The 26,321-nt window shown below is 52.8% G+C and overlaps 1 protein-coding gene across 7 annotated transcripts in view; it reads left to right on the forward strand.

Annotated features, from left to right (window-relative positions):
* The first annotated feature begins 50 nt into the window (after window positions 1-50).
* The window catches only part of LOC144274363 (uncharacterized), a 33,337-nt gene continuing 7,066 nt past the window's right edge, over window positions 51-26,321 (forward strand). For 2 of the 7 annotated variants that reach the window (XM_077833133.1, XM_077833129.1), the window contains exons 1-2: window positions 24,929-25,605; window positions 26,157-26,283. In XM_077833133.1, the coding sequence (XP_077689259.1) occupies window positions 25,582-25,605; window positions 26,157-26,283 (151 nt within the window). In that variant the 5' untranslated portion in view covers window positions 24,929-25,581. Of the gene's footprint in view, window positions 382-7,141; window positions 7,230-7,799; window positions 7,927-8,919; window positions 9,034-9,402; window positions 10,883-15,132; window positions 15,366-19,334; window positions 19,648-24,928; window positions 25,606-26,156; window positions 26,284-26,321 lie in introns of those variants that run through there. The other 5 variants (XM_077833135.1, XM_077833134.1, XM_077833128.1 and 2 more) reach the window with 5 other exon arrangements.

Genomic DNA, 26,321 nt, shown 5'->3' on the forward strand with positions numbered 1-26,321 from the left:
CTGTGACTTTTACTAAAAGTAATGGACGGAGGCTTACCGGGTGACGACTGAAGCTCGAGGGTTTTTTTTTGGGAGGGGGGGGATGATGAGAGCCCAATCCTCCCTGCTGCGGAGTGGCTGACAGCTCCAAGTGCCCCACTGCAGCTGAGAGCCCCAGGGGACCCTCCGCCTCTGAAATGGAAAATCTCGTAGAGGTCTCTGAATGTCATGGAATCTGTAACTTCCATGAAATAATCTTATCCGTCCTTATTGCTTCCAAAGGTCAATGACTTCACTTCAGGAGGCAGGAAGTTTTTCTGCAGTTGCGGCTTCCATCTCCCATGAGAGTGGGAAGTGGCATCTTCCACACTGGTTTGCCTGCTGGCTTTGTCTGCCCTTCATGTAAATGTCATGTCATTGTCCTCGCTCCATTTACATTGCTGACACATGCAAGCATGGGGAAGAACCACATTCCTTTGCCTGGGGGAGAGGGGTGATGTAAGCCTTGCCTGACAACACATTTTAAAAAGAAAAGGAGGACTTGTGGTACCTTAGAGACTAACCAATTTATTTGAGCATAAGCTTTCGTGAGCTACAGCTCACTTCATCGGATGCATGAAAGCTTATGCTCAAATAAGTTGGTTAGTCTCTAAGGTGCCACAAGTCCTCCTTTTCTTTTTGCGAATACAGACTAACACGGCTGCTACTCTGAAACACATTTTAAGAACATCTTGCAGCAGGTGTTTCTAATGCTTCATGTATTGCCAGTAGGTATATCAGGCCAGAATCTAGCTGATCAGTGAGTTGTTAGTTTCCAGTGACAACTTTTAGGTACTGATCATGGCCCCAGTGAGTTGGGCTGGTCAAGGCAGCTGAAACTCACTGCCAGCTCCCAGGGAGCCTCTGGCATTGGGATGCTTGCAGGGTCGGAGAGGTGCACTGGTTCTTGGGGAGCTGCAAATCAGGGATTTCTGTGGGTATCCAGGGATAGGGGCTGGGGACCCCAGGGGCAGACTTTGAAGGGACTCAGGGGCTGGGAGCTGTTGTTACCCTGCAGGGCAAAGGCAGGGCTGGTGTAGCCCAGGGGAGAGCACTCCAGTGGCTGAGGCTGGTAGGGGGCTAACACCCAGCTGGCAAAGGCAAGATTCCTGGCATCGGAGGCAGCTGGAAGTGAGGTGAATCCCAGCCCTGGGTGCTCTGAGCAGCCTCCCAGCACCTCTCTCTGCCTGCGAATGCACCACTGGGAACCCCTCTGCTGGAGTGTTGGGGCCCAGATGCTTGTGCTTTTGTGAGAATAATGTCAAATGCCACCCAGAAACACCAGCAGAAGGGAGCATGGGGTGATTCCTCCTGGAAACTCTTAGCCCAGGAGTCAGAGCAGCCAACCTGATGTAGGAGACCCAGGTTCAGGGGATACCCACAGCTCTCAGGGCAGTGCTCTCACCATGGGGTCTCCCAATGTCAGGCTTCCGCCATTTCCTGTTTTACTTTGGATTTCATTGCAGAGTCCTTGGGAAAGGGGACGAGGCCCTCCCAGATGGTGCCCCAACCCCCAGACTGCAGAGTCAGTCTTTCGCTCTGGTCTGGCCTAGTGAATGTCCCATCCTGGCTGGGCACAGAGGGGCCTTTGATGAAGATCTCTTCCCAGCACAGACCCTGTTGGGGGAGCAGCAGCTGCTCAGTCCAAGCTCCCAGATCCCAATGGAGCTTGTGACCCAGGACAAAAAACAGAGACAGATTGAGAGCAGCCTCCTCTGTCTCTCTTTCCTACCTCTGGATACAACAGCTACTGAATCAACTCCCCCCACTCCCCTCCCCTCCAGACCCCCAACCCTGGAGGGCTCCAGTGCAGTCAGGGCTGGATTAAGCGACAGGCCATATAGGCAGGTACCTAAAACCCTATTCCTGTGTGTGTTGGGGGTCGCACAGGAGCCTGCTTCTTGGGGAGAAGGAGCAGTGCTGGCTGCCCCACTGCGCACTCTGGAATATCCCAGGCCAGCCCCCATTTTAGAAGAGGGGGCACCAGGGCAAACTCGAGTGAGTGCTGTCGGCACCTGGGGGGGCCAGGGTCGAAATGGAGTGAGTTGTGCTGTGATCCCCGTGCACCAGGGCAGAAGTAGGCAGAGCACCAGTCCCTGAACCAGACCTGCTGGAGTTTGCTGGTGATGTGCAGGTGTGTGAGAGGGAGCTGCAGTCAGTGCCCACATGGGGGAGCCAGCCGGGAGAGGAGCAGAAGGGATCCCTGGTCGGAGGTGGGGGGGGCAGACATGAGAAGGTTTGGCCTAGAACCTAGGGATGGGTTAATCCAGCCCTACAAATAACTCCAGGAACCTGGTGGCAAAGCTCTGAAACCTCCATGACCCGAGCTGGTATCTCTGGCCCAGGGCTGGTAGCCAGTGAGCCTGGTGTGGAGAGAAGAGACCAGCTCTGATCAGCTGCTCCCTGTGCCAGTCTGTTACCAGAGTGGATCATAGACAGAGTCAGTGTCATTGAGAAACGTGTTGCCTGCAGCTCTAGGTCTGGACTGCATCTGAAGAAGTGGTGTTTTACCCACAAAAGCTTATGCCCAAATAAATCTGTTAGTCTCTAAGGTACAACCAGACTTCTTCTTAGCTCTGGACTGTCTCTATAGGACCGGGACCCCGATCACCCCTGTGTTCCTGTAGATCGGTGGTTCCCAAACTTGGCTTGTGGCTTGTTCTGGGTAAGCCCCTGGTGGGCCGTGAGACACTTTGTTCTGCAGGTACGGCCACTTGCAGTTCCCAGTGGCCGTGGTTCGCCGTTCCCAGCCAATGGGAGCTGCGGGAAGCGGTGCGGGCTTGGGGACTCTCTGGAACAATGCCCAGTCCCCACAGAACCTCCAGCCCCCAGGATCTGGGTCTCCTGTCTGTCCTCCCACAGCCTCATTGGCCTCTGTGCACGATGCCTCCTTGATGCGGAGAGAAGCTGCGGGAGCCAAGGGGAGGTGGGGCCCCCAAGAGGCAGGGTCTGTGGCTGTGGTGGCGGGGGGGGCTGCAGGGCAATGGAATCCGCTTGTCGCTAGGACCCAGGAGGAGCTGCCTGCGAGCCAGCAAGTGAATCGGATTCGGATTTCGTTGCCGCTGCGGGGACTCAGGCTCCCGGCGAGATCCCCGAGCCCCGGCGGCTGGTGCTGGGAGCCCGGAGCCCGGGCTGCAGCCGGGAGAGGGGAACCTCCAGCCGGGCCCTGCCCGCTGCTCCCCGGGAGCCTCTCCCAGGGCAGAGCCCCCAGCCTGGACAGGGCCCCCTTCCCGGCCCGGCCCCTGCCCCGGGGGGCCCCGCTCGGAGGGAAGGTAAGAGAGACCCGCCCCCCCGTCACCCCGGGGTGCAAGGGGCGGGCTTGGCCCCGGGCTGCTCCCCGCGGAGCCGGCTGCGATTCCCTGCCCCGGGCCTGGGAAAGCTGCCGCCAGCCCCCGGTGTGCGCGGGCCGGGGGAGCCAGGGGCTGGGACAGCCACACGTGGGAGGGAGCGGGGAGGGGGCTGAAGAGGGACTGGAGGTGGGAGGACAGGAGGCGATTTATAGGTGGGAAGGGAGGTGTGAGGGGGCAGGGGGCAGAGGGGGCGCTGCATGGAGAATGAGGCAAGGCGGGAATTATGACGTGATTGGAATAACAGAGACTTGGTGGGATAACTCACATGACTGGAGTACTGTCATGGATGGGTATAAACTGTTCAGGAAGGACAGGCAGGGCAGAAAAGGTGGGGGAGTAGCACTGTATGTAAGGGAGCAGTATGACTGCTCAGAGCTCCGGTATGAAACTGCAGAAAAACCTGAGTGTCTCTGGATTAAGTTTAGAAGTGTGAGCAACAAGGGTGATGTCGTGGTGGGAGTCTGCTATAGACCACCGGACCAGGGGGATGAAGTGGACGAGGCTTTCTTCCGGCAACTCGCAGAAGCTACTAGATCGCACGCCCTGGTTCTCATGGGCGACTTTAATTTTCCTGATATCTGCTGGGAGAGCAATACAGCGGTGCATAGACAATCCAGGAAGTTTTTGGAAAGCATAGGGGACAATTTCCTGGTGCAAGGGCTAGACGAGCCAACTGGGGGGGAGCTTTTCTTGACTGCTGCTCACAAACAGGGAAGAATTAGTGGGGGAAGCAAAAGTGGACTGGAATCTGGGAGGCAGTGACCATGAGTTGGTTGAGTTCAGGATCCTGACACAGGGAAGAAAGGTTAGCAGCAGGATACGGACCCTGGACTTCAGGAAAGCAGACTTCGACTCCCTCAGGGAACGGATGGGTAGGATCCCCTGGGGGACTAACATGAAGGGGAAAGGAGTCCAGGAGAGCTGGCTGTGTTTCAAGGAATCCCTGTTGAGGTTACAGGGACAAACCATCCCGATGAGTCGAAAGAATAGTAAATATGGCAGGCGACCAGCTTGGCTTAACGGTGAAATCCTAGCAGATCTTAAACATAAAAAAGAAGCTTACAAGAAGTGGAAGGTTGGACATATGACCAGGAAAGAGTATAAAAATATTGCTCGGGCATGTAGGAATGAAATCAGGAGGGCCAAATCGCACCTGGAGCTGCAGCTAGCAAGAGATGTCAAGAGTCACAAGAAGGGTTTCTTCAGGTATGTTGGCAACAAGAAGAAAGCCAAGGAAAGTGTGGGCCCCTTAATGAATGAGGGAGGCAACCTAGTGACAGAGGATGTGGAAAAAGCTAATGTGCTCAATGCTTTTTTTGCCTCTGTCTTCACGAACAAGGACAGCTCCCAGACTGCTGCGCTGGGCATCACAACATGGGGAGTAGATGGCCAGCCCTCTGTGGAGAAAGAGGTGGTTAGGGACTATTTAGAAAAGCTGGACGTGCACAAGTCCATGAGGCCAGACGAGTTGCATCCGAGAGTGCTAAAGGAATTGGCGGCTGTGATTGCAGAGCCATTGGCCATTATCTTTGAAAACTCATGGCGAACCGGGGAAGTCCCGGATGACTGGAAAAAGGCTAATGTAGTGCCCATCTTTAAAAAAGGGAAGAAGGAGGATCCTGGGAACTACAGGCCAGTCAGCCTCACCTCAGTCCCTGGAAAAATCATGGAGCAGGTCCTCAAGGAATCAATCCTGAAGCACTTACTTGAGAGGAAAGTGATCAGGAACAGTCAGCATGGATTCACCAAGGGAAGTTCATGCCTGACTAAGCTAATCGCCTTCTATGATGAGATTACTGGTTCTGTGGATGAAGGGAAAGCAGTGGATGTATTGTTTCTTGACTTTAGCAAAGCTTTTGACATGGTCTCCCACAGTATTCTTGTCAGCAAGTTAAAGAAGTATGGGCTGGATGAATGCACTATAAGGTGGGTAGAAAGTTGGCTAGATTGTTGGGCTCAACGGGTAGTGATCAATGGCTCCATGTCTAGCTGGCAGCCGGTGTCAAGTGGAGTGCCCCAGGGGTCGGTCCTGGGGCCGGTTTTGTTCAATATCTTCATAAATGATCTGGAGGATGGTGCGAATTACACTCTCAGCAAATTTGCGGATGATACTAAACTGGGAGGAGTGGTAGATACGCTGGAGGGCAGGGATAGGATACAGAGGGACTTAGACAAATTGGAGGATTGAGCCAAAAGAAATCTGATGAGGTTCAATAAGGATAAGTGCAGGGTCCTGCACTTAGGACGGAAGAACCCAATGCACAGCTACAGACTAGGGACCGAATGGCTAGGCAGCAGTTCTGCGGAAAAGGACCTAGGGGTGACAGTGGACGAGAAGCTGGATATGAGTCAGCAGTGTGCCCTTGTTGCCAAGAAGGCCAATGGCATTTTGGGATGTATAAGTAGGGGCATAGCGAGCAGATCGAGGGACGTGATCGTTCCCCTCTATTCGACATTGGTGAGACCTCATCTGGAGTACTGTGTCCAGTTTTGGGCCCCACACTACAAGAAGGATGTGGATAAATTGGAGAGAGTCCAGCGAAAGGCAACAAAAATGATTGGGGTCTGGAACACATGACTTATGAGGAGAGGCTGAGGGAACTGGGATTGTTTAGTCTGCAGAAGAGAAGAATGAGGGGGGATTTGATAGCTGCTTTCAACTACCTGAGGGGTGGTTCCAGAGAGGATGGTTCTAGACTATTCTGAGTGGTAGAAGAGGACAGGACAAGGAGTAATGGTCTCAAGTTGCAGTGGGGGAGGTTTAGGTTGGATATTAGGAAAAACTTTTTCAGTAGGAGGGTGGTGAAACACTGGAATGCGTTACCTAGGGAGGTGGTAGAATCTCCTTCCTTAGAAGTTTTTAAGGTCAGGCTTGACAAAGCCCTGGCTGGGATGATTTAATTGGGGATTGGTCCTGCTTTGAGCAGGGGGTTGGACTAGATGACCTCCTGAGGTCCCTTCCAACCCTGATATTCTATGATTCTATGATTCTATGATCACTGTACAGGGGAGAATTGTGGAGCCCACAGGACACAGGGCTGGAATAGAGGGAAATCTGGGTGGTGGGAACTAGTGAAGGAAAAGGGGGCGATGTGGGGAGAGGGGACTGGGGAGGCCGGAAGGGGAATGGGAGAGCAAGAGGAGGCTGGCTGGGGAAGGGAGAGAGAGGCCAGTGAAAAGGGAGAGTGGTGGTGAGAGGGACAACGGCAGCTTCCCCATGCCATGGATTCAGATCTCAGCCACACCAGTGTCAGACCCCGTCACTGCTGGCTCTGGCAGGGGGTGAGTCCAGTTGGGCCTATGAGATCAGCTGTCCCTGGGGGCTGCCGGGGGAGTCCAGGGCAGCTCATTCATCAGGTGTGGTCACCAAACTAGAGGGCTCTGGCTATTGCTAAGGGAGAGGAGGAGGCTGATATGTCTCTGTCTGCTCCTGATATTAGAGCCCTGGAGTTGAGCTTCCTGGGGCAGATGCTGCTGCCTCCTCCATTGTGATCTGGGAGTCCAGACTGAGCAGCTGGTGCTCCCCCAGTGGGGTCAGTTCTGGGGAGAGACCTTCATTAATCCCCCTCTGTGCCCAGCCCAGGAGGGGACTTTCTCCGGTGGCTGGAACCAGCCCCAGGGGGAGCCCCGAGCTCTGCCCTCACCAAATCCTGAGCTGGAGCCTGCAGGACCAGTCTGTCTGCAGGGAGAGAGCCAGGGGGGAATCGGGGTGTGAAATGGACTCAAGCCCCTTCTGAAACCTCCCCCTGTCGTCGCCCCTCTCGCCCTGACAGGCTGAAGAATCACATCCAAGTTTCGCTCCAGATCGTCCAGTCTTCCAGGGGACAGGGAAGGGAAATGGCTGTGATGGAGCCAGCTCAGGTAGGGGATTTTCAGGGAGCTGCAGGGGGGGTTGCTGTAGAGGAGGAGGGGCAGGAAAGACACAGGGTGAGGCAGGGAGGGTTGAGGGTGTGATAAACCTGCTGGGAAATGTTCAACCTGGGCCTGATTTTCTGAACAGGCCCATGGTCAGGGGGGATCATTCCCCCATTTCTGAAACAGGAAACGCCCCTGGGCAGGGATGGGAAAAGTGACCAGACTCCCAGTGCTGGAGCATGACCCCACTGGCCAGGGGCTGCTGTGAAATACAAAGGGAAGCTGTCGGGATTCCTGTCCCTGCCCCCGGCTCAGAGCTCTGCTTCCCGTATCTGCCTGTGGCTGGCAGGCGTGTGGGAAATGAGAAGACCCTGCCCTGCTCCGTGTGCTGGGGAGACAAGGAGCTCTCGCCTTCTCCCACCCCCTGAAGCCTCCTGGCTGCTCTGAGCAGGCTGGGGTGGGATTCTACTACTCTGGTATTCCCAGAGCTTCCATTTCTTTATCCTTCCTCCTGTGTGACTCCTGGGATTGTGGCTGGGACAGCAGGTGCTGAGTGGGGGACTCTTGTTGTTCCAGATGCCGGTGACCTTCGAGGAGGTGGCTGTGTATTTCACCCAGGGGCAGGGGGCTCTGCTGGACCCTGCTCAGAGAGCCCTCTACTGGGACGTCATGCAGGAGAACTACGAGATGGTGACCTCACTGGGTAAGGGATTCCTGTGCCCTTAATTATTACAAGCTGGGAGGTCTGCATGTATGAAACTGGTCAGTTCTTCCCTGCTCAGTTAGATTAGAGGCAAATGGATCCCAGAGTCCATAGATCTAGTGTAAGAGAGACTTTCATCTCCATGCCACCTCCAATGGGATCGGGGAATCATAAACCTAATGGACATGCTAATTCACCCCATCCATCCAGTTTTCAAAGGGGCAGAAGCAGGGTATGGTCCTGTGTGTATTATTTCTCACTTGTTTGTACTGTTGGTATGGGCCTGTTTGTCCCATGATAGACAGACACAAAGTGGGGAAGGCAGTACCTTTGAATGGACCAAATCTGGTTGATGAAAGAGAGAAGATTTTGAAGCTTGTTTTTTATTGTTTTGGATCATTTAATGATCACCTGTTCTGTTCATTCCCTCTGAAGCAGCTGGCATTGGCCACTGTTGGTAGACAGGATACTGGGCAAGATGGACCTTTGGTCTGACCCAGTGAGGCTGTTCTTATGTTCACCCACAGGAGTTGGCCCAAGAAAAGATACTTTGGGTATGGAGTGTTGAGGAGTGTTATGTCACCCACCTTGTGTCTCTTATTTTACACTCACCATCCCCTATGATCCCCCATAGCTGGAACGGGCTGCAGCCAGAAGGCTCTGGAGGTTTAGAACTAGGCAGGGGTTTAATATCATAACTGTGTCTGAATCAGAAAGTCCCCCAGAGTGCACAGACCCTGGAAACCCCCAGCAATGCTGTGATAGCTCCTCCCTGACAGACATCTGCCTCTCCCCGGGGGCTCAGAGGCCATGTCCCAGTTTGTTAACATTCCACATCTGCGTAATTACATCGACCGTGTTCCCGTCCTTTTGGATTCCACAATCCCCCAGCTCAGCACGGGGCAGGTTAATATTCAGGGATGTTCTTTGTGACAAATACTCTCTCAATACTTGAAATACACCCTCATCTTCCTGATTTCCCTCCCTGAGCAGGATTTCCCATTCTCAAACCTGACCTGATCGCCCAGCTGGAACAAGGGGAAGAGCCGTGGGTCCTGGATCTCCAGACCTCTGAGGAATCGAAGATCCCAAGAGGCAGCCGCACAGGTGAGGAATTGGTGAAACTGACACACAAACCATCTGGCAAGTGAATGAAAAAGCTGGGACTCCCGAAGGTGGGCTGTTAGCCAGCTCCCTGGGGTGTGTTTCACCTCACCCAGTCAGGCTGTAGCCAGTCAGTATGGTATCATCACGGCAGAGATCACCTATGACTTCCCACCCATCCTTTAGCTGTATGGAGTTTCCTCCCTGACTTTTCTTCCCTGGCAGTGTGTAGATGGGTTGTGGAGCAGAATCCAATTTCTCCGTCTCCCCTACAGTTACTGTGTAGTATTTTTCCCTCTGTGCTCTTCCCCATTCTGTCCTTTCTCCCCGCCACAGGGAATGACTCCTATCTGGATTCTTTCTCTCCCCTAGCAGTTGATGAGATGATGATGAGTGAGAACAAGAAGAAGAATCCACAACAGGAAGATCCCGAGCAAGTGGAACTGCAGGGGAACTTTCTGAGAGGAGCTGAAGGGAATTTTTCCCAAACCTTGGAACAGGGAGAAGCTTGGAGGAGCCAGCAGAGATCAGAGAGGCAGCGGGGAAACCACCCACTGAAGAAAGAGGATGAATCGGTTGAATATGGGGTAGGATGCAAGGACCCCAGGAAAAACACAGCCCCGCAGACAAATCCCAAGGAAGAGAAACCCTATAAGTGTGTCAACTGTGGGAAAAGCTTCAATCAGAAATCGAACCTTATCACTCATCAGAGAATCCACACAGGAGAGAGACCTTATAAATGCCTGGACTGTGGGAAAAGCTTCAGTCAGAGCTCACACCTTATTACGCATCAGAGAGTGCACACAGGAGGGAGACCCTATAAGTGTCTCAACTGTGGGAACAGTTTCGCTCAGAGATCCATCCTTCTCAGACATCAGAGAATCCACACTGGAGATAAACCTCACAAATGCCTCGACTGTGGGAAAAGTTTCACCCACAGATCAACCCTTAGTTCACATGAGAAAATCCACACAGGAGAGAAACCCCACAAGTGCTTGGACTGTGGGAAAAGCTTCATTCGGAGATCTGCCCTTGCTACACACCAGAAAATCCACACAGGAGAGAAACTCTATGAATCCTTGGACTGTGGGGAAAGTTTCACTCAGCGATCAAACCTGATTTCACATGAGATGATCCACAAAGGAGAGAAACCCCATAAATGCTTGGATTGTGGGAAAAGCTTCCGTGACAGCTCAGACCTTCTTAAACATCAGAGAATCCACACGGGAGAGAGAATCTACAAATGCCTCGACTGTGGGAAAAGTTTCACTCAGAGATCAACTCTTACCAGACATCAAAAAATCCATACTGGAGATAAACCCCACAAATGCCTCGACTGTGGGAAAAGTTTCATTCAGAGATCAGCCCTTACTACACACCAGAAAATCCACTCAGGAGAGAAACTCTATGAATGCTTGGACTGTGGGGAAAGTTTCACTCAGCGATCAAGCCTGATTTCACATGAAATGATCCACAAAAGAGAGAAACCCCATAAATGCTTGGATTGTGGGAAAAGTTTCATTCAGAGTTCAAACCTGATTTCACGTGACATGAGTCACAAAAGAGAGAAACCCCATAAATGCTTGGATTGTGGGAAAAGCTTCCGTGACAGCTCAGACCTTCTTAAACATCAGAGAATCCACACAGGAGAGAGAATCTACAAATGCCTCAACTGTGGGAAAAGTTTCACTCAGAGATCAACTCTTATGAGACATCACAAAATCCATACTGGAGATAAACCCCACAAATGCCTTGACTGTGGGAAAAGTTTCTCTCAGAGGTCAACCCATATCAGACATCAGAAAATCCATACTGGAGACAAACCTCACAAATGCCTCAACTACAGGGAAAAGTTTGATGTGGAGATCAAACCTGATTTCACGTGAGATGATCCACAAAAGAGAGGAAACCCGAAAAGGCTTGGACTGCAGGAAAAGCTTCAAGAACAGCTCAACGCTCACTGAAACATCAGCGGCTCCACACGGGGGAAAGCTCTTAGAAATACCTTGACTGTGGGAAAGATTCAGTCAGAGCTCACCCATCATCATATATTGAAGAGTCCCCACAAGAGGGAGACTTTGAATGTGGGGGAAGCTTCATCTGGTGCTCTGGGGAGTATAAAGCATCAGCAAATCCACTCAGGGTACAGACCTCTCCGGGTCTGTCTGCACAGCAAAGAAAAACCTGCAGCTGACCCATGACAGCCGACTCAGGCTCGTGGGGCTGGGGCTACAGGGCTGGTTCATTCCTACGTGAACTTCGGGGCATGGGCTGGAGCCTGGGCTCTGGGACCCTCCCACCTCGCAGGTCCTAGAGAGAAGGCTCCAGAATAAGCCTGGAAATCTATATAGCAATGAAAGAGCCCCGTGAGCCCAAGTCAGCTGGTACGGACCAACCACAGCAGGTGCCTAGTTGCTGTGTAGACAGACCCTGATTTGCTTCCTTTAGCATGGAAAATATTCCAAGTGGAGTTAACACCATGCTGGACATCAGAGACTCCTCCACACATGGGGGAAATTCTCTCAGGGCCCTGACTGGGGCTGGCCATGGTGACAAACCCATTTCCTCGTTCCCACACACATCTGGGTTTGGCTCCCAAGGATCCAGCTGCCCATCGCTGGGGTGAGGATCCAGCAGCAGCCGAGCAGCAGCTGGTCAATGACCCTCTGAGTCTGCCTGGTCTAAGCAAACCCCAAGCAGAGGAGGAGAAGCCCCCATCAGCCCCTCCTCCCTCCTGCAGCCCTGGTTGCTGAGCTGATGAGCCACAAGTGGGGGAAGGGAGAGAAAGAAACTCCTCCAGCTGCTCCCTCTGCCTGGCTGAAGTTCCCCCCTTCTCTCTTCCCCTCCCAGACAGGATCCCGCTGTCGTGGTGATGAGGAGAAGGACATTTGGGCCAGGCCCCACCTTCACTCTACACACCTGTCCCCAACCCCCATCTTCTACCAACCCCTGGACTGGGCTCCTCCACTTACCTGGAGCTGTTCCCTGCAGGAGGAGTGTCCCTGGGGGCTGGTAATTCCTCCCCTCCCCAAATCCCCTAGGGTGCTGGGTTCTGGGGGATCAACCATTAAGGGACCAGGCCGATGGGTTGTGGGGAGGAAACTGGGGATGGAATAGTTGGGGCTGGTGGAGTTGGTAAGCAGGGAAACCTGTTTGCTGGGGTATCGAGTGTTTGGGGATGATGGGATAAGAGGCGAGGGAGAGCACAGGGGTAGAGAGATGGTGCCTCTCCTCACTCACCCCCTCTGCCCCTTCTCCCTGCCCCCGCTGCATTCAGACAGTACCACTGAGAGGGGCTGATTCCCACTGGGCCTTTTGTGGGGGGAGAAGTGGTGGGGATTAGCTAGCACATGTCCTCTGCCCCTCCCCCACTCTTCCTAGTCAAACTGACCCTGAGCATCTTATTGATTCTGAGCCCCCATTAGCAAAGTGATTGTCTGAGTCACTGAGTTCTCCTGCGGGGATCCCTTGTCCCCTTCCGAGATGGTCTCACTTTGCTCCGGGTGGTTTGTGGAAGGCAGGGGCCCGGCTCCTTGGGGCTAGCATTCGCTGTGACAGACTGAACTTTGGGGTGAGCATCTGTTTGATCAGATAGAAAAGAGAACTTCTAATGAGGGTAGGCCCTAGTTCAACCCATCTGATTTTGGTTTTGCACGTGACCATGTGACTCCATCATGCCTCTTGTTTCTGTTTAGATCTCTTGTGTCTCTTCCAATAAATTTCCTTTTCTTTTGCTGTCAGCAAATTCCAGTGCTGTGTGTGATACCAGTGCAGTGGTCTCCAGTCAAACTGGTCTCGTGATGTGATGCTGTGGGGTTCAACCCAGACCAGTGTCTCTGCCTGCCCTGTAATCCTGGGTGTGTCTCTCTGTTGTGCAGCCGTGGTTCAGAGCCTTCACACCAGCAGCCTGCGCACAGCACCAGCACCTCTCACTGGCTTCCACCAGCTTTGGTTCCTCTTTTCAGAGTCACCCCAACTCGGCCCCCAAACCTGAGTCTCCCCAAAGCCATCTGCCCCGTAGTGTCAGATCCCCCTGAGCATAGCACTCACAGTAACTTTGCAGCTCTCTTAAAAAGACAGCGCACAGCCCCACCTTTAAGTTGGTTAGTTGAGGACTCACATGGCACTGAGATGGTTTGGGTTTGTGTGTGTGTGTGGGGGGGGGGGTTTGAGAAAACCTGGATTTATGCTTGAAATGGCCCAACTTGATTATCATACACATTGTAAGGAGAGTGATCACTTTAGATAAGCTATTACCAGCAGGAGAGTGGGGTGGGAGGAGGTATTTTTTCATGCTTTGTGTGTATATAAAAAGATGTTCTACACTTTCCACAGTATGCATCCGATGAAGTGAGCTGTAGCTCACAAAAGTTTATGCTCAAATAAATTGGTTAGTCTCTAAGGTGCCACAAGTCCTCCTTTTCTTTTTGCGAATACAGATTAACATGGCTGTTACTCTGAAACCTGTTGTAAAACTAAAACTGAATTTATTCCCATGGAACCTAGGATTAAGGGATGTCTAATAAGAGTGAAAGCAAAACAAAAGGTTACAGACAAAACATGCTTTGAAACATACATTTAACTGCAGTAAGTTACCGTCTTGGTCGAAGCAGGTGTCTTGCCTAGATTCAGTGTCTGGGGACTTTCAGCCCCCTTGGCTGGAAGGTTCCACTTTTCTCAGACATACAGGCCTTGTGGTATCTGCTCAGTAATGGATGCCAAGCTGGCTTTGCGTCCTGGTTATAGTTTCTAAAGTTCAATGACCTCGCTTCAGGAGGCGGGAAGTTTTTTTTGCAGCTGCTGCTTCCATCTCCCATTGAGAGTGGGAAGAGGCATCTTCCACTGTGCTTCGCCTGCTGGCTTTGTGTGCCCTTGGTTTAAATGTAATTTCATTGTCCTCGCTCCATTTACATTGGAGACAGGTTCCAGCAAGTGGAAGAACCACATTCTTTTGTTTAGCGCAAGGGTGACATAAGCCTTGCCCGACAAACACATTTTCAAAACAATTTCCAGCCTGTGTTTCTAATTCTTTGTGTATGGCCCATATGTATCTCATGCAAGCATATGACTGATCAGTGAGTTATTAGTTTCCAATGACACCTTTTTAGACACAGATTATGGCACCAGTGAGTTGGGTTTGTCAAGCCAGCTGAAACTGACTTCCAGCTCCCAGGGAGCCCCTGGCCCTCTGGCATTGGGATGCTCTCAGGGTCAGAGCGGTACACTAGTCCTTGGGGAACAGCTCATTGGGGATTTTCGTAGGTATCCAGTGATAGGTGTCACAGTGCCCACTCAAGATTGTCCGAGGCCTGGCCCCCATTTTGGGAGAGGGGGCATCAGGCCAAATCTGATTGCTGTTGACACCTGGTGGGGGCCAGGGCCAAATTGGAGTGAATTGTGCTGCAACCACCATGCACGAGAGCACAAGAGTGCAAAGCACCAGTCCCTGAACCAGACCAGCTGGAGTTTGCTGGTGATGTGCAGGTGTGTGAGAGGGAGCTGCAGTCAGTGCCCACGTGGGGGAGCCAGTTGGGAGAAGGGCAAAGGCAATCCCTGGTGGGTGGGGACGGGGGGGGGGCACACAAGGGGGTTTGGCCTAGAACCAGGGATGGGTTAATTCAGCCCTACAAACGCTTCCAGGAACCTGGTGACAAAGCACTGACAGCTCCATGAGCCAAGTGAGGGGAGCAGAGCTTGTGGCTGCAGCCCAGGGCTGGTAGCTAGTGAGTCTGGGGTGCAGACAAGACACCAGCTCTGACCAACTGCTCACTGTGCCCGTCTGTTACCAGAGCAAATCACACACAGAGTGTCCCCCGTGTGTCCCTGGGTACTGGGACTCTCTAGAGCAATCCCAAGTCTGCACAGAAACCCCCCTTTTCCGCGATCTGGGCGCCTCCTGTCTGTCCTCCCACGGGTACTTTGGCCTCTGTGCACGATGCCCCCTTAATGCGGAGAGAAGCTGCCCGTGCCCAGGGCAGGTGGGGCCCCCAGGGGGCAGGGTCTGGGGCAGGGGCCTGCAGATCGGTGGGTTGATCGCTAGGACCCAGGAGCAGCTGGGAGGCGGCTTGGAGCGAGCGCTGGGGCCAGTCCCGGCCGCAGGAAGTGACTCGCAGCCGCTGCGGGGACTCCGGCTCCCAGGCTCCCGGCGAGATCCCCGCGCCCCGGCGGCTGGTGCTGGGAGCCCGGAGCCCGGGCTGCAGCCGGGAGAGGGGAACCTCCAGCCGGGCCCTGCCCGCTGCTCCCCGGGAGCCTCCCCCAGGGCAGAGCCCCCAGCCCGGCCAGGGACCCCTTCCCAGCCCGGCCCCTGCCCCGGGGGGGCCCCGCTCGGAGGGAAGGTAAGAGAGACCCGCCCCCCCCCCCGTCACCCCCGGGCTGCAGGGGGCGGGTTTGGCCCCGGGCTGCTCCCCGCGGAGCCGGCTGCGATTCCCTGCCCCGGGCCCGGGAAAGCTGCCGCCAGCCCCCGGTGCGCGGGGCTGGGGGAGCCCGGCCGGGCGGGGCTGGGGCTGGACAGACACACGGGGGGTGCCGCCGTCCGCTGCCCCCACCATCTGCTGCTTTGCAGCTGGTGTAGGTGCTCGTGTGAAGGGTGCCGCTCACTCACCTCTCCTGCATGGGAGGCCAAGGGGTCTCTGCTGGCCGTATGGGGAAGGGGGGCAAAGGAGTCAAATGTGGGGGACAGAATCCGTGCAGGGGCCAAACTGATGTGCAGAAGGGTCAAAGCGCTGGAGGTAGGGGAAGGAGATGGGGAAATCAGAGACCGGGGTAGGAACCAGGGTTAAGAATGTGGCTAAGGCCCAACCAGACAGTATCAGTGGGGAAACCCCAGGGTGTAGAGGGGTTAAAAGCGACAGCCATGGGGATGAGCAATCTGCAGTGGTTGCAGAAAAGGATGTTGAGGTATAAAGGGGCTCCCCTCCCCCTTGGGGGATGCTACACCTCAGCACCCGCTCCCAGGGCTGGGTTCTCACACAGTTGCATCCCACAGGCATGGAGCTGCTCAAGGAGACCTGATTCTGCACATTTCACATACCCCCTCCCCTCCCAAAGTTTTAGTGTTTAAAATAATCCCTGATCAGTCGCTAGCTCCGCATAATGCCTCATAGGTGCAGGAAGGTGCCTGGTCTGCCTAGGGATCCATGAATGGGAACCCTTCTGCTGGCGTCTAAGTGGGCTGGGATGTAGGAGACCCAGGTTCAATGCCCCCCTCAAGCAGAGGGGGAAAGGAGGTTTGAACAGGGGTCTCCCACATCCCAGGTGAGCGCTGAAAGATAGAAGGGGAGTACCACAACCACTACCTCTGGCTGTTTCGGGTGGTATTCGGCTCCTGCCTAGCTCAAGGAACAGTTGAGGGGCTTGAGCCACCTGACTCCAGGAGCTGGGCTCCCATCCGTGGAGCGCTAGGCAGGGCTAGGTGCCTTCCTGCCACTGAGAGTTAGGCGCCGAAGTCTGTGAGAGCCGAGGCAGGTCTTAGGTCAGCATCTCCCATGGGCAGGCTGAGGTGGCTCCTCGCCTTTGTGGATCTCATTCTCCGGCACCTGCCTCTCCGCAGGGTCAGTATAGGGAGCCTAGACACCTAACTCAGCTTTGTGGATCACAGGATTGTTCCTGTGACTTGCTAGGGGCCTAAAAGATAGTCCTTGCAATGCTCAGCATCCCGATGGCGCCATCCCATTGTGAGTCCAGCCCCCCCCCCCCCTCTCCCGGCCTTTTACTCACTGCTAAAAAGTGTTATTTTAGTTTTTATTGTTTAGGGTTTGTTTGTTTTTTACCATGGGGTAACTAAAGTACAGGATTATTTTGAGGTAAAAATACAGTCAGGAGAGAGCACTTGAGTTTTAGCAGTGAGGAAAAGGGCTGAGAAAATGTCTCTGAAATAAGATCAGAACGCAGGGAGGTCCCTTGTATTTTCTCTGTTCCCTCCTGGACCACAGTGCACTTTGTTTACACCCACCCGCGTGTGCCGAAGTACAGCAGTGCAAATGTTGTGTCGGAAACTTGTTCAGGGCACGTAACAGTGACGAAGGGGGATAAGTCGGTAAAAGGGACAGTGGTAGATTTTCTGCCTAATGGCTTGCACTTAAAAAGTGTTTGTAAGTATTTTAAATACTGTTTATAGGGTTTGGCGGTATACTCAGTGTTTTGTATGCATTCAGTGTTTGTTTACTATCGAAACCGTGCAGCCTGATCTACACATGGGCTGCACCTGAACCCTGCATTTGAGGAGTCTAGCCCCCAGCCCTCTCCCTTCTGCCCGAGGCCTTCCCCTCTTTGCCTGCCGGAGCCCTGAGCCCCCTACTGCAGCTGGAGGAGCCCTGGCCTGCCCACCCCAGCCTCGCTGAGTCATGGGCTGCCAGCTGGCCCGAATCCCAGCCTGCCGTCTGGCCCAAGCACCAGCCTGCCCACCTCAGCTGCCCCAAGCTTCAGCCCACCAGCCGGCCCGAGCCCCAGCATGCCTGCCTCAGCCAGCCTGAGTTCTGGGCCACCGGGCACAGCACCGCAAAGCCCCTGCTGGCTTTGGGGAAGAAGCAGAGCAAGGGCGAGAGGAGGAGCAATGTGGGTGGGGCCACGGGGGAAGAGCGGGACATAGGACCAGGGCCTTGGGGTGACGCATGGGCAAGGCCACAGCCTAGCTGGGGAGGTTTAGCCTCCCCAGGCCTATTCTACCCGCTGCCCAACGATCTACAGTGGAAAGAGACTAATAAAGAAATAACACCACCTTTGTTCCGGGATTTACATACAAAGCGCTGAGGTTTAGCTCTGTACAATGCTTTTCTGGATTACTGAGACAGCTTTCTTCGTGCCCAAATTTAAAATTTTGATTTCACAGTGGTAACAAATTGTGACAGGCATGCCCCCCTCCATCACAAGTTCCTACCTCTGGACCAGAGGCTGGGGAAAGGAAGCAGACTTCCTTTCCCGTCCATCATTCTTTGCTGTTCTGGGACCAGGAGATGCAGAAAAGTAGAGGATGAGGAAAGGTGAGAGAGAGCCGATTGTGAGGGGAATACACCCCCCCCTCCATCCCAGCTTGTGACCCCTCCACCAGAGCTTGGGGAAAGGCAGAGGCAGCAAAATTGTGAAAGGGCAGCAAAAGAGAACAACTAGGTGTCAGTAGCTGCTACCCAGTAGCAAATTGTACCGGCCAGGAAAGGGGCGGCAGAGATCCCTGCAGGGGTGGACATGAGGGCCCCTTGATCGGTTATTCTTAGGAGCTGATGAACCCACCAAGCCTGGTGGCCTAGCACAGCTCCATGACCCGAGTTAGGGAAGCTCAGGCCCAGGGCTGGTAGCCAGCGAGTGTGGTGTGGAGACAAGAGACCGTCCCTGGCCAACAGCTCCCTGTGCCAATTACTTCCCCGAGTGAATCACACCCGGAGTCAGTGTCACTGAGAAAGGTGTCCCCTGCAGCTCCAGCCTCTGGGTAGCCTCTCTAGGACCCCATCTCCCCCCGTCTCTGTTTATATTGTGGACTCTCTGGAATCATCCTGAGTCTTGATAGAAATCCCCCTTCTCCTGCCTCCCAGGGACTGGTACATCTCCTTTCTGTCCTCCCATTGACGTGGTGGCTGCTTTGTTCGATGACCCCTTAATGCTGAGAGAAGCTGCCTGCGCCCAGGGGACATGGGGTCCCTGAGGGGCAGGGTGGCGACAATGCAATAGGTTTATCGCTGGGACCTAGAAAAAGCTGGTGTGGGAGTGACCACCGGGTCCCGGCATCAGAATCTGTGCAGTAAGGGCTTGTCTACACTGCAAAATTAGGGCGACTTAGTTTAGGTTGACATACGGTCACCCTTGTAATTGAGTGGGCTGTTGGGGTCCACACTGCCCTCCTTCTGCTGGTGGAGCGCATCCTCACCAGGAGCATTTGCACCAACTGATGTGGGACACTGACATCCGGATGTGGGGCACTGACAGCTGCACAGGGCTCACAGCTGGAGCCCCCCCATGCCTCTGGGATGAGAGCCCAAGCTGCGAGCCCAGGGCTCAGTTTCACAGCAGAGAGCCTGCCAGGAATGAAATTGACATCCGGGCTCACAGCTGGAGCTGTAGGCTCTCTGCTGTGAAATTGAGCCCAGTGGGTGGTGGGGTGGCTCACAGCTTCTGCTGTCACCCTGGGGTGAGGGGTGGTGGCTCCAGGTGTGAGCCTGTCGCCTGGCTGACAGTTGGGTGGGGAGGTGCTAGCTGTGAGCCCAGCCCCTGGCTGAATTTCACAGCAGGGAGCCTACCAGCTGTGAAATTGACATTCTTGTCAATTTCATGGCTCCAGCTGTGAGCTGTGGCTGCAGAGGGGAGAGAATAGCAGGCCTGAAACTGACAAGCAGCAGCACTGTGGTGGAGACACTGACATAATTAGGTCGAGGTTCTCTGTAGCGTAGACCAGGCTTTTTTGTTGCTGACCACTGTGGGATCCACGCTTCTTGCAAGATCCAGAGCCCCAGCAGCTGCTGCTGGCAACCGCAGAGTCCTGGCTGCAGATGGGAGAGGTTAATATAGAGAGAGTAACATTCCTGCTGCTCCCCAAGAGACTTATCCGTCCAGACAGCCCAGCCTGCCCAAGACATCGCTTAAGGGGAAACCTGACCTCTGCTCCCAGGGATGGCACCACTTGGAGGGAAGGTAAGAGAGACCCTCCCATCCGTCCCCCCAGGGAGTGGTGCCCCCCCGCCATCACACCCAGGCTGCAGCAGGAGGGTTTGGCCCCAGGCTGCTCCCAGCATAGCGGGCTGCGATTCCCTGCCCTTGGCCCAGGAAAGCTGCCGCCAGCTCCGTGTGTGCGCTGGGGTCTGAGACAACCACACGTGGGGGGACAAAGGGGGGTGGGAGCCCCAAGATGTGTGAAGAGGGTGTGTGCAAGAGGGGATTTAAAGATGAACAGGGATGTGTGATGAGTGCAGAGGCTGAAGGGCGATGCGGGGGCGGGGGGGGCGCTGCATGGAGGATGAAACAACACAGGGGGATCACTGTATGGGGGAGAATTGTGGAGCCCACAGGACACAGGGCTGGAATAGAGGGAAATCTGGGTGGTGGGAACTAGTGAAGGAAAAGGGATGCGGGGAGAGGGGACTGGGGAGGCCGGAGGGGGAATGGGAGAGCAATTGGAGGCTGGCTGGGGAAGGGAGAGACAGAGGCAGTGAAAAGGAAGAGGAGTGGTGAGAGAGACAATGGCAGCTTCCCTGTGCCATGGATTCGGATCTCACCCACACCGGTGTCAGACCAGAGTCACGGCTGGCTCTGGCAGGGGGTGAGTGCGGATGGGCCAGTGAGATCAGCCTCTACCTGCCTGTCCTTGGGGGCTGCAGGGGGAGTCCGGGGCAGCTCGTTCATTAGGTGTTGCCATCAGACTAGAGGGCTCTGGTTATTGCTGAGGGAGAAGAGGAGGCTGGTATCTGGAGAAGTTGCTCTCTCTTGCCCCAGAGGGCAGGACAAGAGGCAATGGGATCAAACTACAGCATAAGCGATTTACAATAAATCTCGGGAAAAATCTCAGGAGGACAATGGAACAGACGCCTCGGGGGGTCGTGGAAGCTCCTTCACTGGAGGATTTCCAAAGGAGGCTGGATAGCCCTCTGCCTTGGGTGGCTTAGACACAACAAATCCTGCATTTTGGCAGGGGTTAGAGTAGATGATCCTTGTGGTTCCTCTGACCCTATGGGTCTGTGATTCTAATCCCTATTGAATTAAGTGTAAGCATTTTGGGAGTCCCTTGTATTGACAATGCTACTGCTTGTGGGCTGCTGTGCGGTTGTATGGGTGTCCTTTGGGGGGAAGACGGGACTGATGCCATCTCTGGGAGATATTAGGGATTTCAAAGGCCTTTTGGGAACAGTATGAGTGCGATGGATTTCCTTGGGCCACGTCTGCACTTACAAACTGGGAGCTGCACAGGTTTGCCGCTCTGAGACCTCTCGTGTGGCCACGTTACGCTGACAGGAGAGAGCTCTCCCGTCTACACAATAAAACCCGCTCAGTGAGCGGCAGTCGCTGTGTCGGGGGGAGAGCTTTCTTCACCCCCCTGAGCGATAGAAGTTTTGCCTGCATAAGTGCTCGTGTAGACATGGCCTAGGGAAGACTTGGTCTCTACGCATGAGAGGCGATCGCTGGGACGGGGCCCAGCGGGTGCCCTGGCTGGACCACTGAGCAGAAATACAGGAGCAGTTGCCATGAACTGTGCCCAGCTCTGATGCTGGGGGCGTTTGGAAGTGTTGGTGGGTGGAGCCTGCTGGGAGGGGCCGGGTCTGTGTTGTAAGGCCTGGGCTACAGTGAACAATCAGATCCATCTACTGCTTCACTCAGGGCAAGGCAAAGTTTTGAGCCCCGAGCGCCATAGTTAAGTCGACCTGAGCCCCATTGTGGACGCAGCTTGACAGACGGGAGAATTCTTCCCCCGAACGAGCTACTGCGGATTGGAGAGGTGGATTATCTGATGGACAAACCTCTGCCGCTGCTGTAGGAGTGTCCACGCTACGGGGCTGTAGCCGTGTTCCTGCCGCACAGTAGCTGTGCCGCTGTAGCCCTGGCAGTGTGGACGTAGCCTGAGGGTATTCCCCAGCCTGGCAGAGTCTAGAGCAGTCGTTTCATAACAGCCTCCTGGGCAAAGAGGGGGGAGGGGGCAAAGCAGTGGCCCCTCCCTGCAGTGCCCGATGGATCCAGGGGAGGGCTTCAGTCCCCGTCCCCAGCTTCAGCTGCGGGGCTCCAGGGGAGGACTTAATCCCCCTCACCCCATTCAGCCTTGGGGCTCTGGCTCCAGGCCCTCTACCCCAGCTTCAGCTGTGGGGCTCTGGGCTTCAGCCGCCCCGCACCCCCCAGTTCCAGCCAGGGGGCTCTGGCTCTGGGCTTCGGCTCTGGGCTTCAGCTCAGGGTGGTGTGGCTTCATCAGGGCCGACCTTACTGGCAGCCGTGGTCAAGAGGCAAGCAGCAGGGTGAGAGGCTGCAGAAGGGAATTTGGGGGGAAGCAGTGGGGCCCAGGGGGTGATGGGGAGCCCAGGGGGCAGTGGAGGGCTGGGAGAGGCAGTGGTGGTCAGGGGAGATCCGTGTGGGGCAGAGGGAGGCAGTGGAGGCCAGAGGGTATGGGGTTGGGGGGCACGCCAGGGGAGCCAGCGAGGGCCAGGAGCACCAAAATACAACTGTATGTTAGCAAGACACAAGAAGTTATTCTTCCACTCTATTCTGCACTGATTAAGTCTCAACTGGAGTATTGTGTCCAGTTCTGGGTGCCACATTTCAGGAAAGATGTGGACATATTGGAGAAAGTCCAGAGAAGAACAACAAAAATTACTAAAGGTGTAGAAAATATGACCTGTGAGGGAAGATTGAAAAAATTGGGTTTGTTTAGTCTGGAAATGAGAAGACTGAGAGGGGACATAACAGTTTTCAAGTATATAAAAGTTGATTAGAAAGAGGAGGGAGAAAAATTGTTGTTCTTAACTGACAAGAAGCAATGGGTTTAAATTGCAGCAAGGGAGGTTTAGGTTGGACATTAGGAAAAACTTCCTAACTGTCAGGGTGGTGAAGCCCTGGAATAAATTGCCTAGGGAGGTTGTGGAATCTCCATCATTGGAGACTTTTAAGAGCAGGTTAGACAAACACCTGTCAGGGATGTTCTAGATAATACTCAGTCCTGTCCTGAGGGCAGGGGACTGGACTAGATGACCTCTCAGGGTCCCTTCCAGTCCTATGATTATTTTTTCTAGTTAATGTGGGGCGGGGCGGAGGGGTGGAGAAGAACCCTACATAAATAAATTACAAGGATTTGGACAGGGATATGTGCATATTTATTAGGGCTGTCAAGTTATTAAAAATATTTGCAATTAATTGCACTGTTAAACAAAACTAGAATACCATTTATTTAAATATTTTTGGATATTTTCTACATTTTCAAATATATTAATTTCAATTACAACAATACAAAGCGTACAGTGCTCTATTTATTTTTATTACAAATATTTGCACTGTAAAATACAAAAGAAATAGTATTTTTCAGATCTAGTACAAGTACTGTACAGCAATCTCTTTATCATGAAAGTTGAACTTACAAATGTAGAATTAAGTACCAAAAAAATGCGTTCAAAAACAAAACAATGTAAAACTTTAGAGCCTACAAGTCCATTCAGTCCTACTTCTTGTTCAGCCAATCACTCGAACAAGTTTGTTTAGATTTGCAGGAGATAATACTGCCCAGTTCTTGTTTACAATGTCACCTGACAGTGAGAACAGGTGTTCACATGGCACTGGTGTAGCCGGCATCACAAGATATTTACATGCCAGATGCACTAAAGATTCATATGTCCCTTCGTGCTTCAACCATCATTCCAGAAGACATGTGTCAATGCTGATGACGGGTTCTGCTCCATAACAATAGAAAGCAGTGCTGACAGATGCACGTTCTTTTTCATCATCTGAGTCAGATGCCACCAGCAGAAGGCTGATTTCCTTTTTTGGTGGTTCGGGTTGTGTAGTTTCCACGTGGGAGTTTTGCTCTTTTAAGATTTATGAAAACATGCGCCACACCTCATCCCTCTCAGATTTTGGAAGGCACTTCAGATTCTTAAACCTTGGGTCGAGTGCTGTAGCTATCTTTAGAGATCTCACATTGGTACCTTCTTTGCGTTTTGTCAAATCTGCAGCAAAAGTATTCTTAAAATGAACAACATGTGCTGAGTCATCATCTGAGACTGCTATAACATGGAATATATGGCAGATAAATATGCGGATAAAATAGGGTCAGATACATACAATTCTCCCCCAAGGAGTTCAGTCACAAATTTCATTAACGTATGTTTTTTTTTTTTAAAATGAGCGTCATCAGCATGGAAGCATGTCCTCTGGAATGGTGGCTGAAGCATGAGGGGCATAGAAATGTTTAGCATATCTGGCACATAAATACCTTGCAATACCAGCTACAAAACAGCCATGTGAACATCTGTTCTCACTTTCAGGTGACATTGTAAATAAGAAGAGGGCAGCATTATCTCCCATAAATGTAAACAAACTGGTTTATCTTAGCGATTGGCTGAACGAAAAGTAGGACTGAGTGGACTTGTAGGCTCTAAAGTTTTGCATTGTTTTGTTTTTCAGTGCAATTATTTAACAAACAAAAAAATCCTACATTTGTAAGGTGTACTTTCATGATAGAGAGATTTCACTACAGTACTTGTATGAGGTGAATTGAAAGATACGGTTACTTTTCTTGATCATTTTTACAGTGCAAATATTTGTAATAAAAATATAAAGTGAGCATTGTACACTTTGTATTCTGTGTTGTAATTAATATAGTTGAAAATGTAGAAAAACATCCAAAAATATTTCATAAATTTAAATTGGTATTCTATTGGATATATAGAACAAATGGATATAAACTGGCCACCAGGAAGTTTAGACTAGAAATTAGACGAAGGTTTCTAACCATCAGAGGAGTGAAGTTTTGGAATAGCCTTCCAAGGGAAGCAGTGGGGGCAAAAGATCTATCTGGCTTTAAGATTAAACTTGATAAGTTTATGGAGGAGATGGTATGATGGGATAACATGGTTTTGGTAATTAAATATTCATGGTAAATAGGCCCAATGGCCTGTGATGGGATATTAGATGGGGTGGGATCCGAGTTACCCAGGAAAGAATTTTCTGTAGTATCTGGCTGATGAATCTTGCCCATATGCTTAGGGTTTAGCTGATCGCCATATTTGGGGTCAGGAAGGAATTTTCCTCCAGGGCAGATTGGAAGAGGCCCTGGAGGTTTTTCGCCTTCCTCTGTAGCATGGGGCACAGGTCACTTGCTGGAGGATTCTCTGCTCCTTGAAGTCTTTAAACTACGATTTGAGGACTTCAATAGCACAGATATAGACGTGAGGTTTTTTGCAGGAGTGGTGGGTGAAATTCTGTGGCCTGCATTGTGCAGGAGGTCAGACTAGATGATCATAATGGTCCCTTCTGACCTAAATATCTATGAATCTATTGTTTAACAGTGCAATTAACTGATTAGTCACAATTAATTTTTTTTAATTGCAATTAATTTGAGTTAACTGCAATTAATTGACAGCCCTAATATTTGTTTGTTTTTCCTAAAGTTGACTAAGTATTTTAGGAAAATTTTTCAGAGTGGCCACGAGCAAGATTTGGTGGCTGCACTCTAAGGCCACCAAACAATCTGTTGTGAGAACCCCCTGGTCTAGAGCAGTGGCTCTCAAACTTTTTTACTGGTGACCCCTTCCACATAGCAAGCCTCTGAGTGCAACCCCCCCTTATAAATTAAAAACACTTTTTTGTATATTTAACACCATTATAAATGCTTGAAGCAAAGTAGAGTTTGGGGTGGAGGCTGACAGCTCACAACCCCCCATGTAATAACCTGGTGACCCCATGAGGGGTCCCAACCCCCATTTTGAGAACCCGTGGTTTAGAGCATCTGTCTGCAGGAAGAGAGCCTGCGGAGGCAATCAAAGTCTGAAATGAACTCAAGCCCCTCCTGAAACCTTCCCCCATCGCCCCGACAGGCTGAGGAATCACGTCCATGTTTTGCTCCAGATCATCCCGTCTTCCAGGGGACAGGGAAGGGAAATGGTTGTGATGGAGCCAGCTCAGGTAGGGGATTTTCAGGGAGCTGCAAGGGGGGGTTGCTGTAGAAGGGGAGGGGCAGGAAAGACACAGGGTGAGGCGGGGGGGGGGGGGGCGAGGGTGTGATAAACCTGCTGGGAAATGTTCAACCTAGGCCTGATTCTCTGAACAGGCCCATGGTCAGGGGGGAGCATTCCCCCATTTCTGAACCAGGAAATACCCCCCTGGGCAGGGCTGGGAAAACTGACCAGACTCCCAGTACTGGAGCCTGACCCCACTGGCCAGAGGCTGCTGTGAAATATGAAGGGAAGCTGTCGGGATTCCTGACCCTGTCCCCGGCTCAGAGCTCTGCTTCCTGTATCTGCCTCTGGCTAGCAGGCGAGTGGGAAATGAGAAGACCCTGCCCTGCTCCGTCTGCTGGGGGGGACAAGCAGCTCTCACCTTCTCCCACCCCCTGAAGCCTCCTGGCTGCTCTGAGCAGGGTGGGGGTGGGATTCTGCTTTTCTGGGCCTCCTCCCCTGTGACTAGTGGGATTGCGGCTGGGGCAGCAGGTGCTGAGTGGGGGACTCTTGTTTCAGATGCTGGTGACCTTTGAGGAGGTGGCTGTGTATTTCACCCAGGGGCAGGGGGCTCTGCTGGACCCCGCTCAGAGAGCTCTCTACAGGGACGTCATGCAGGAGAACTACGAGATGGTGATCTCACTGGGTAAGGGATTCCTGTCCCCTCAACCATTAAAAGCCTTG

This window comes from Eretmochelys imbricata, chromosome 14, assembly GCF_965152235.1.
Source record: "Eretmochelys imbricata isolate rEreImb1 chromosome 14, rEreImb1.hap1, whole genome shotgun sequence".
In the NCBI taxonomy this organism is placed as follows: Eukaryota; Metazoa; Chordata; order Testudines; family Cheloniidae; genus Eretmochelys; species Eretmochelys imbricata.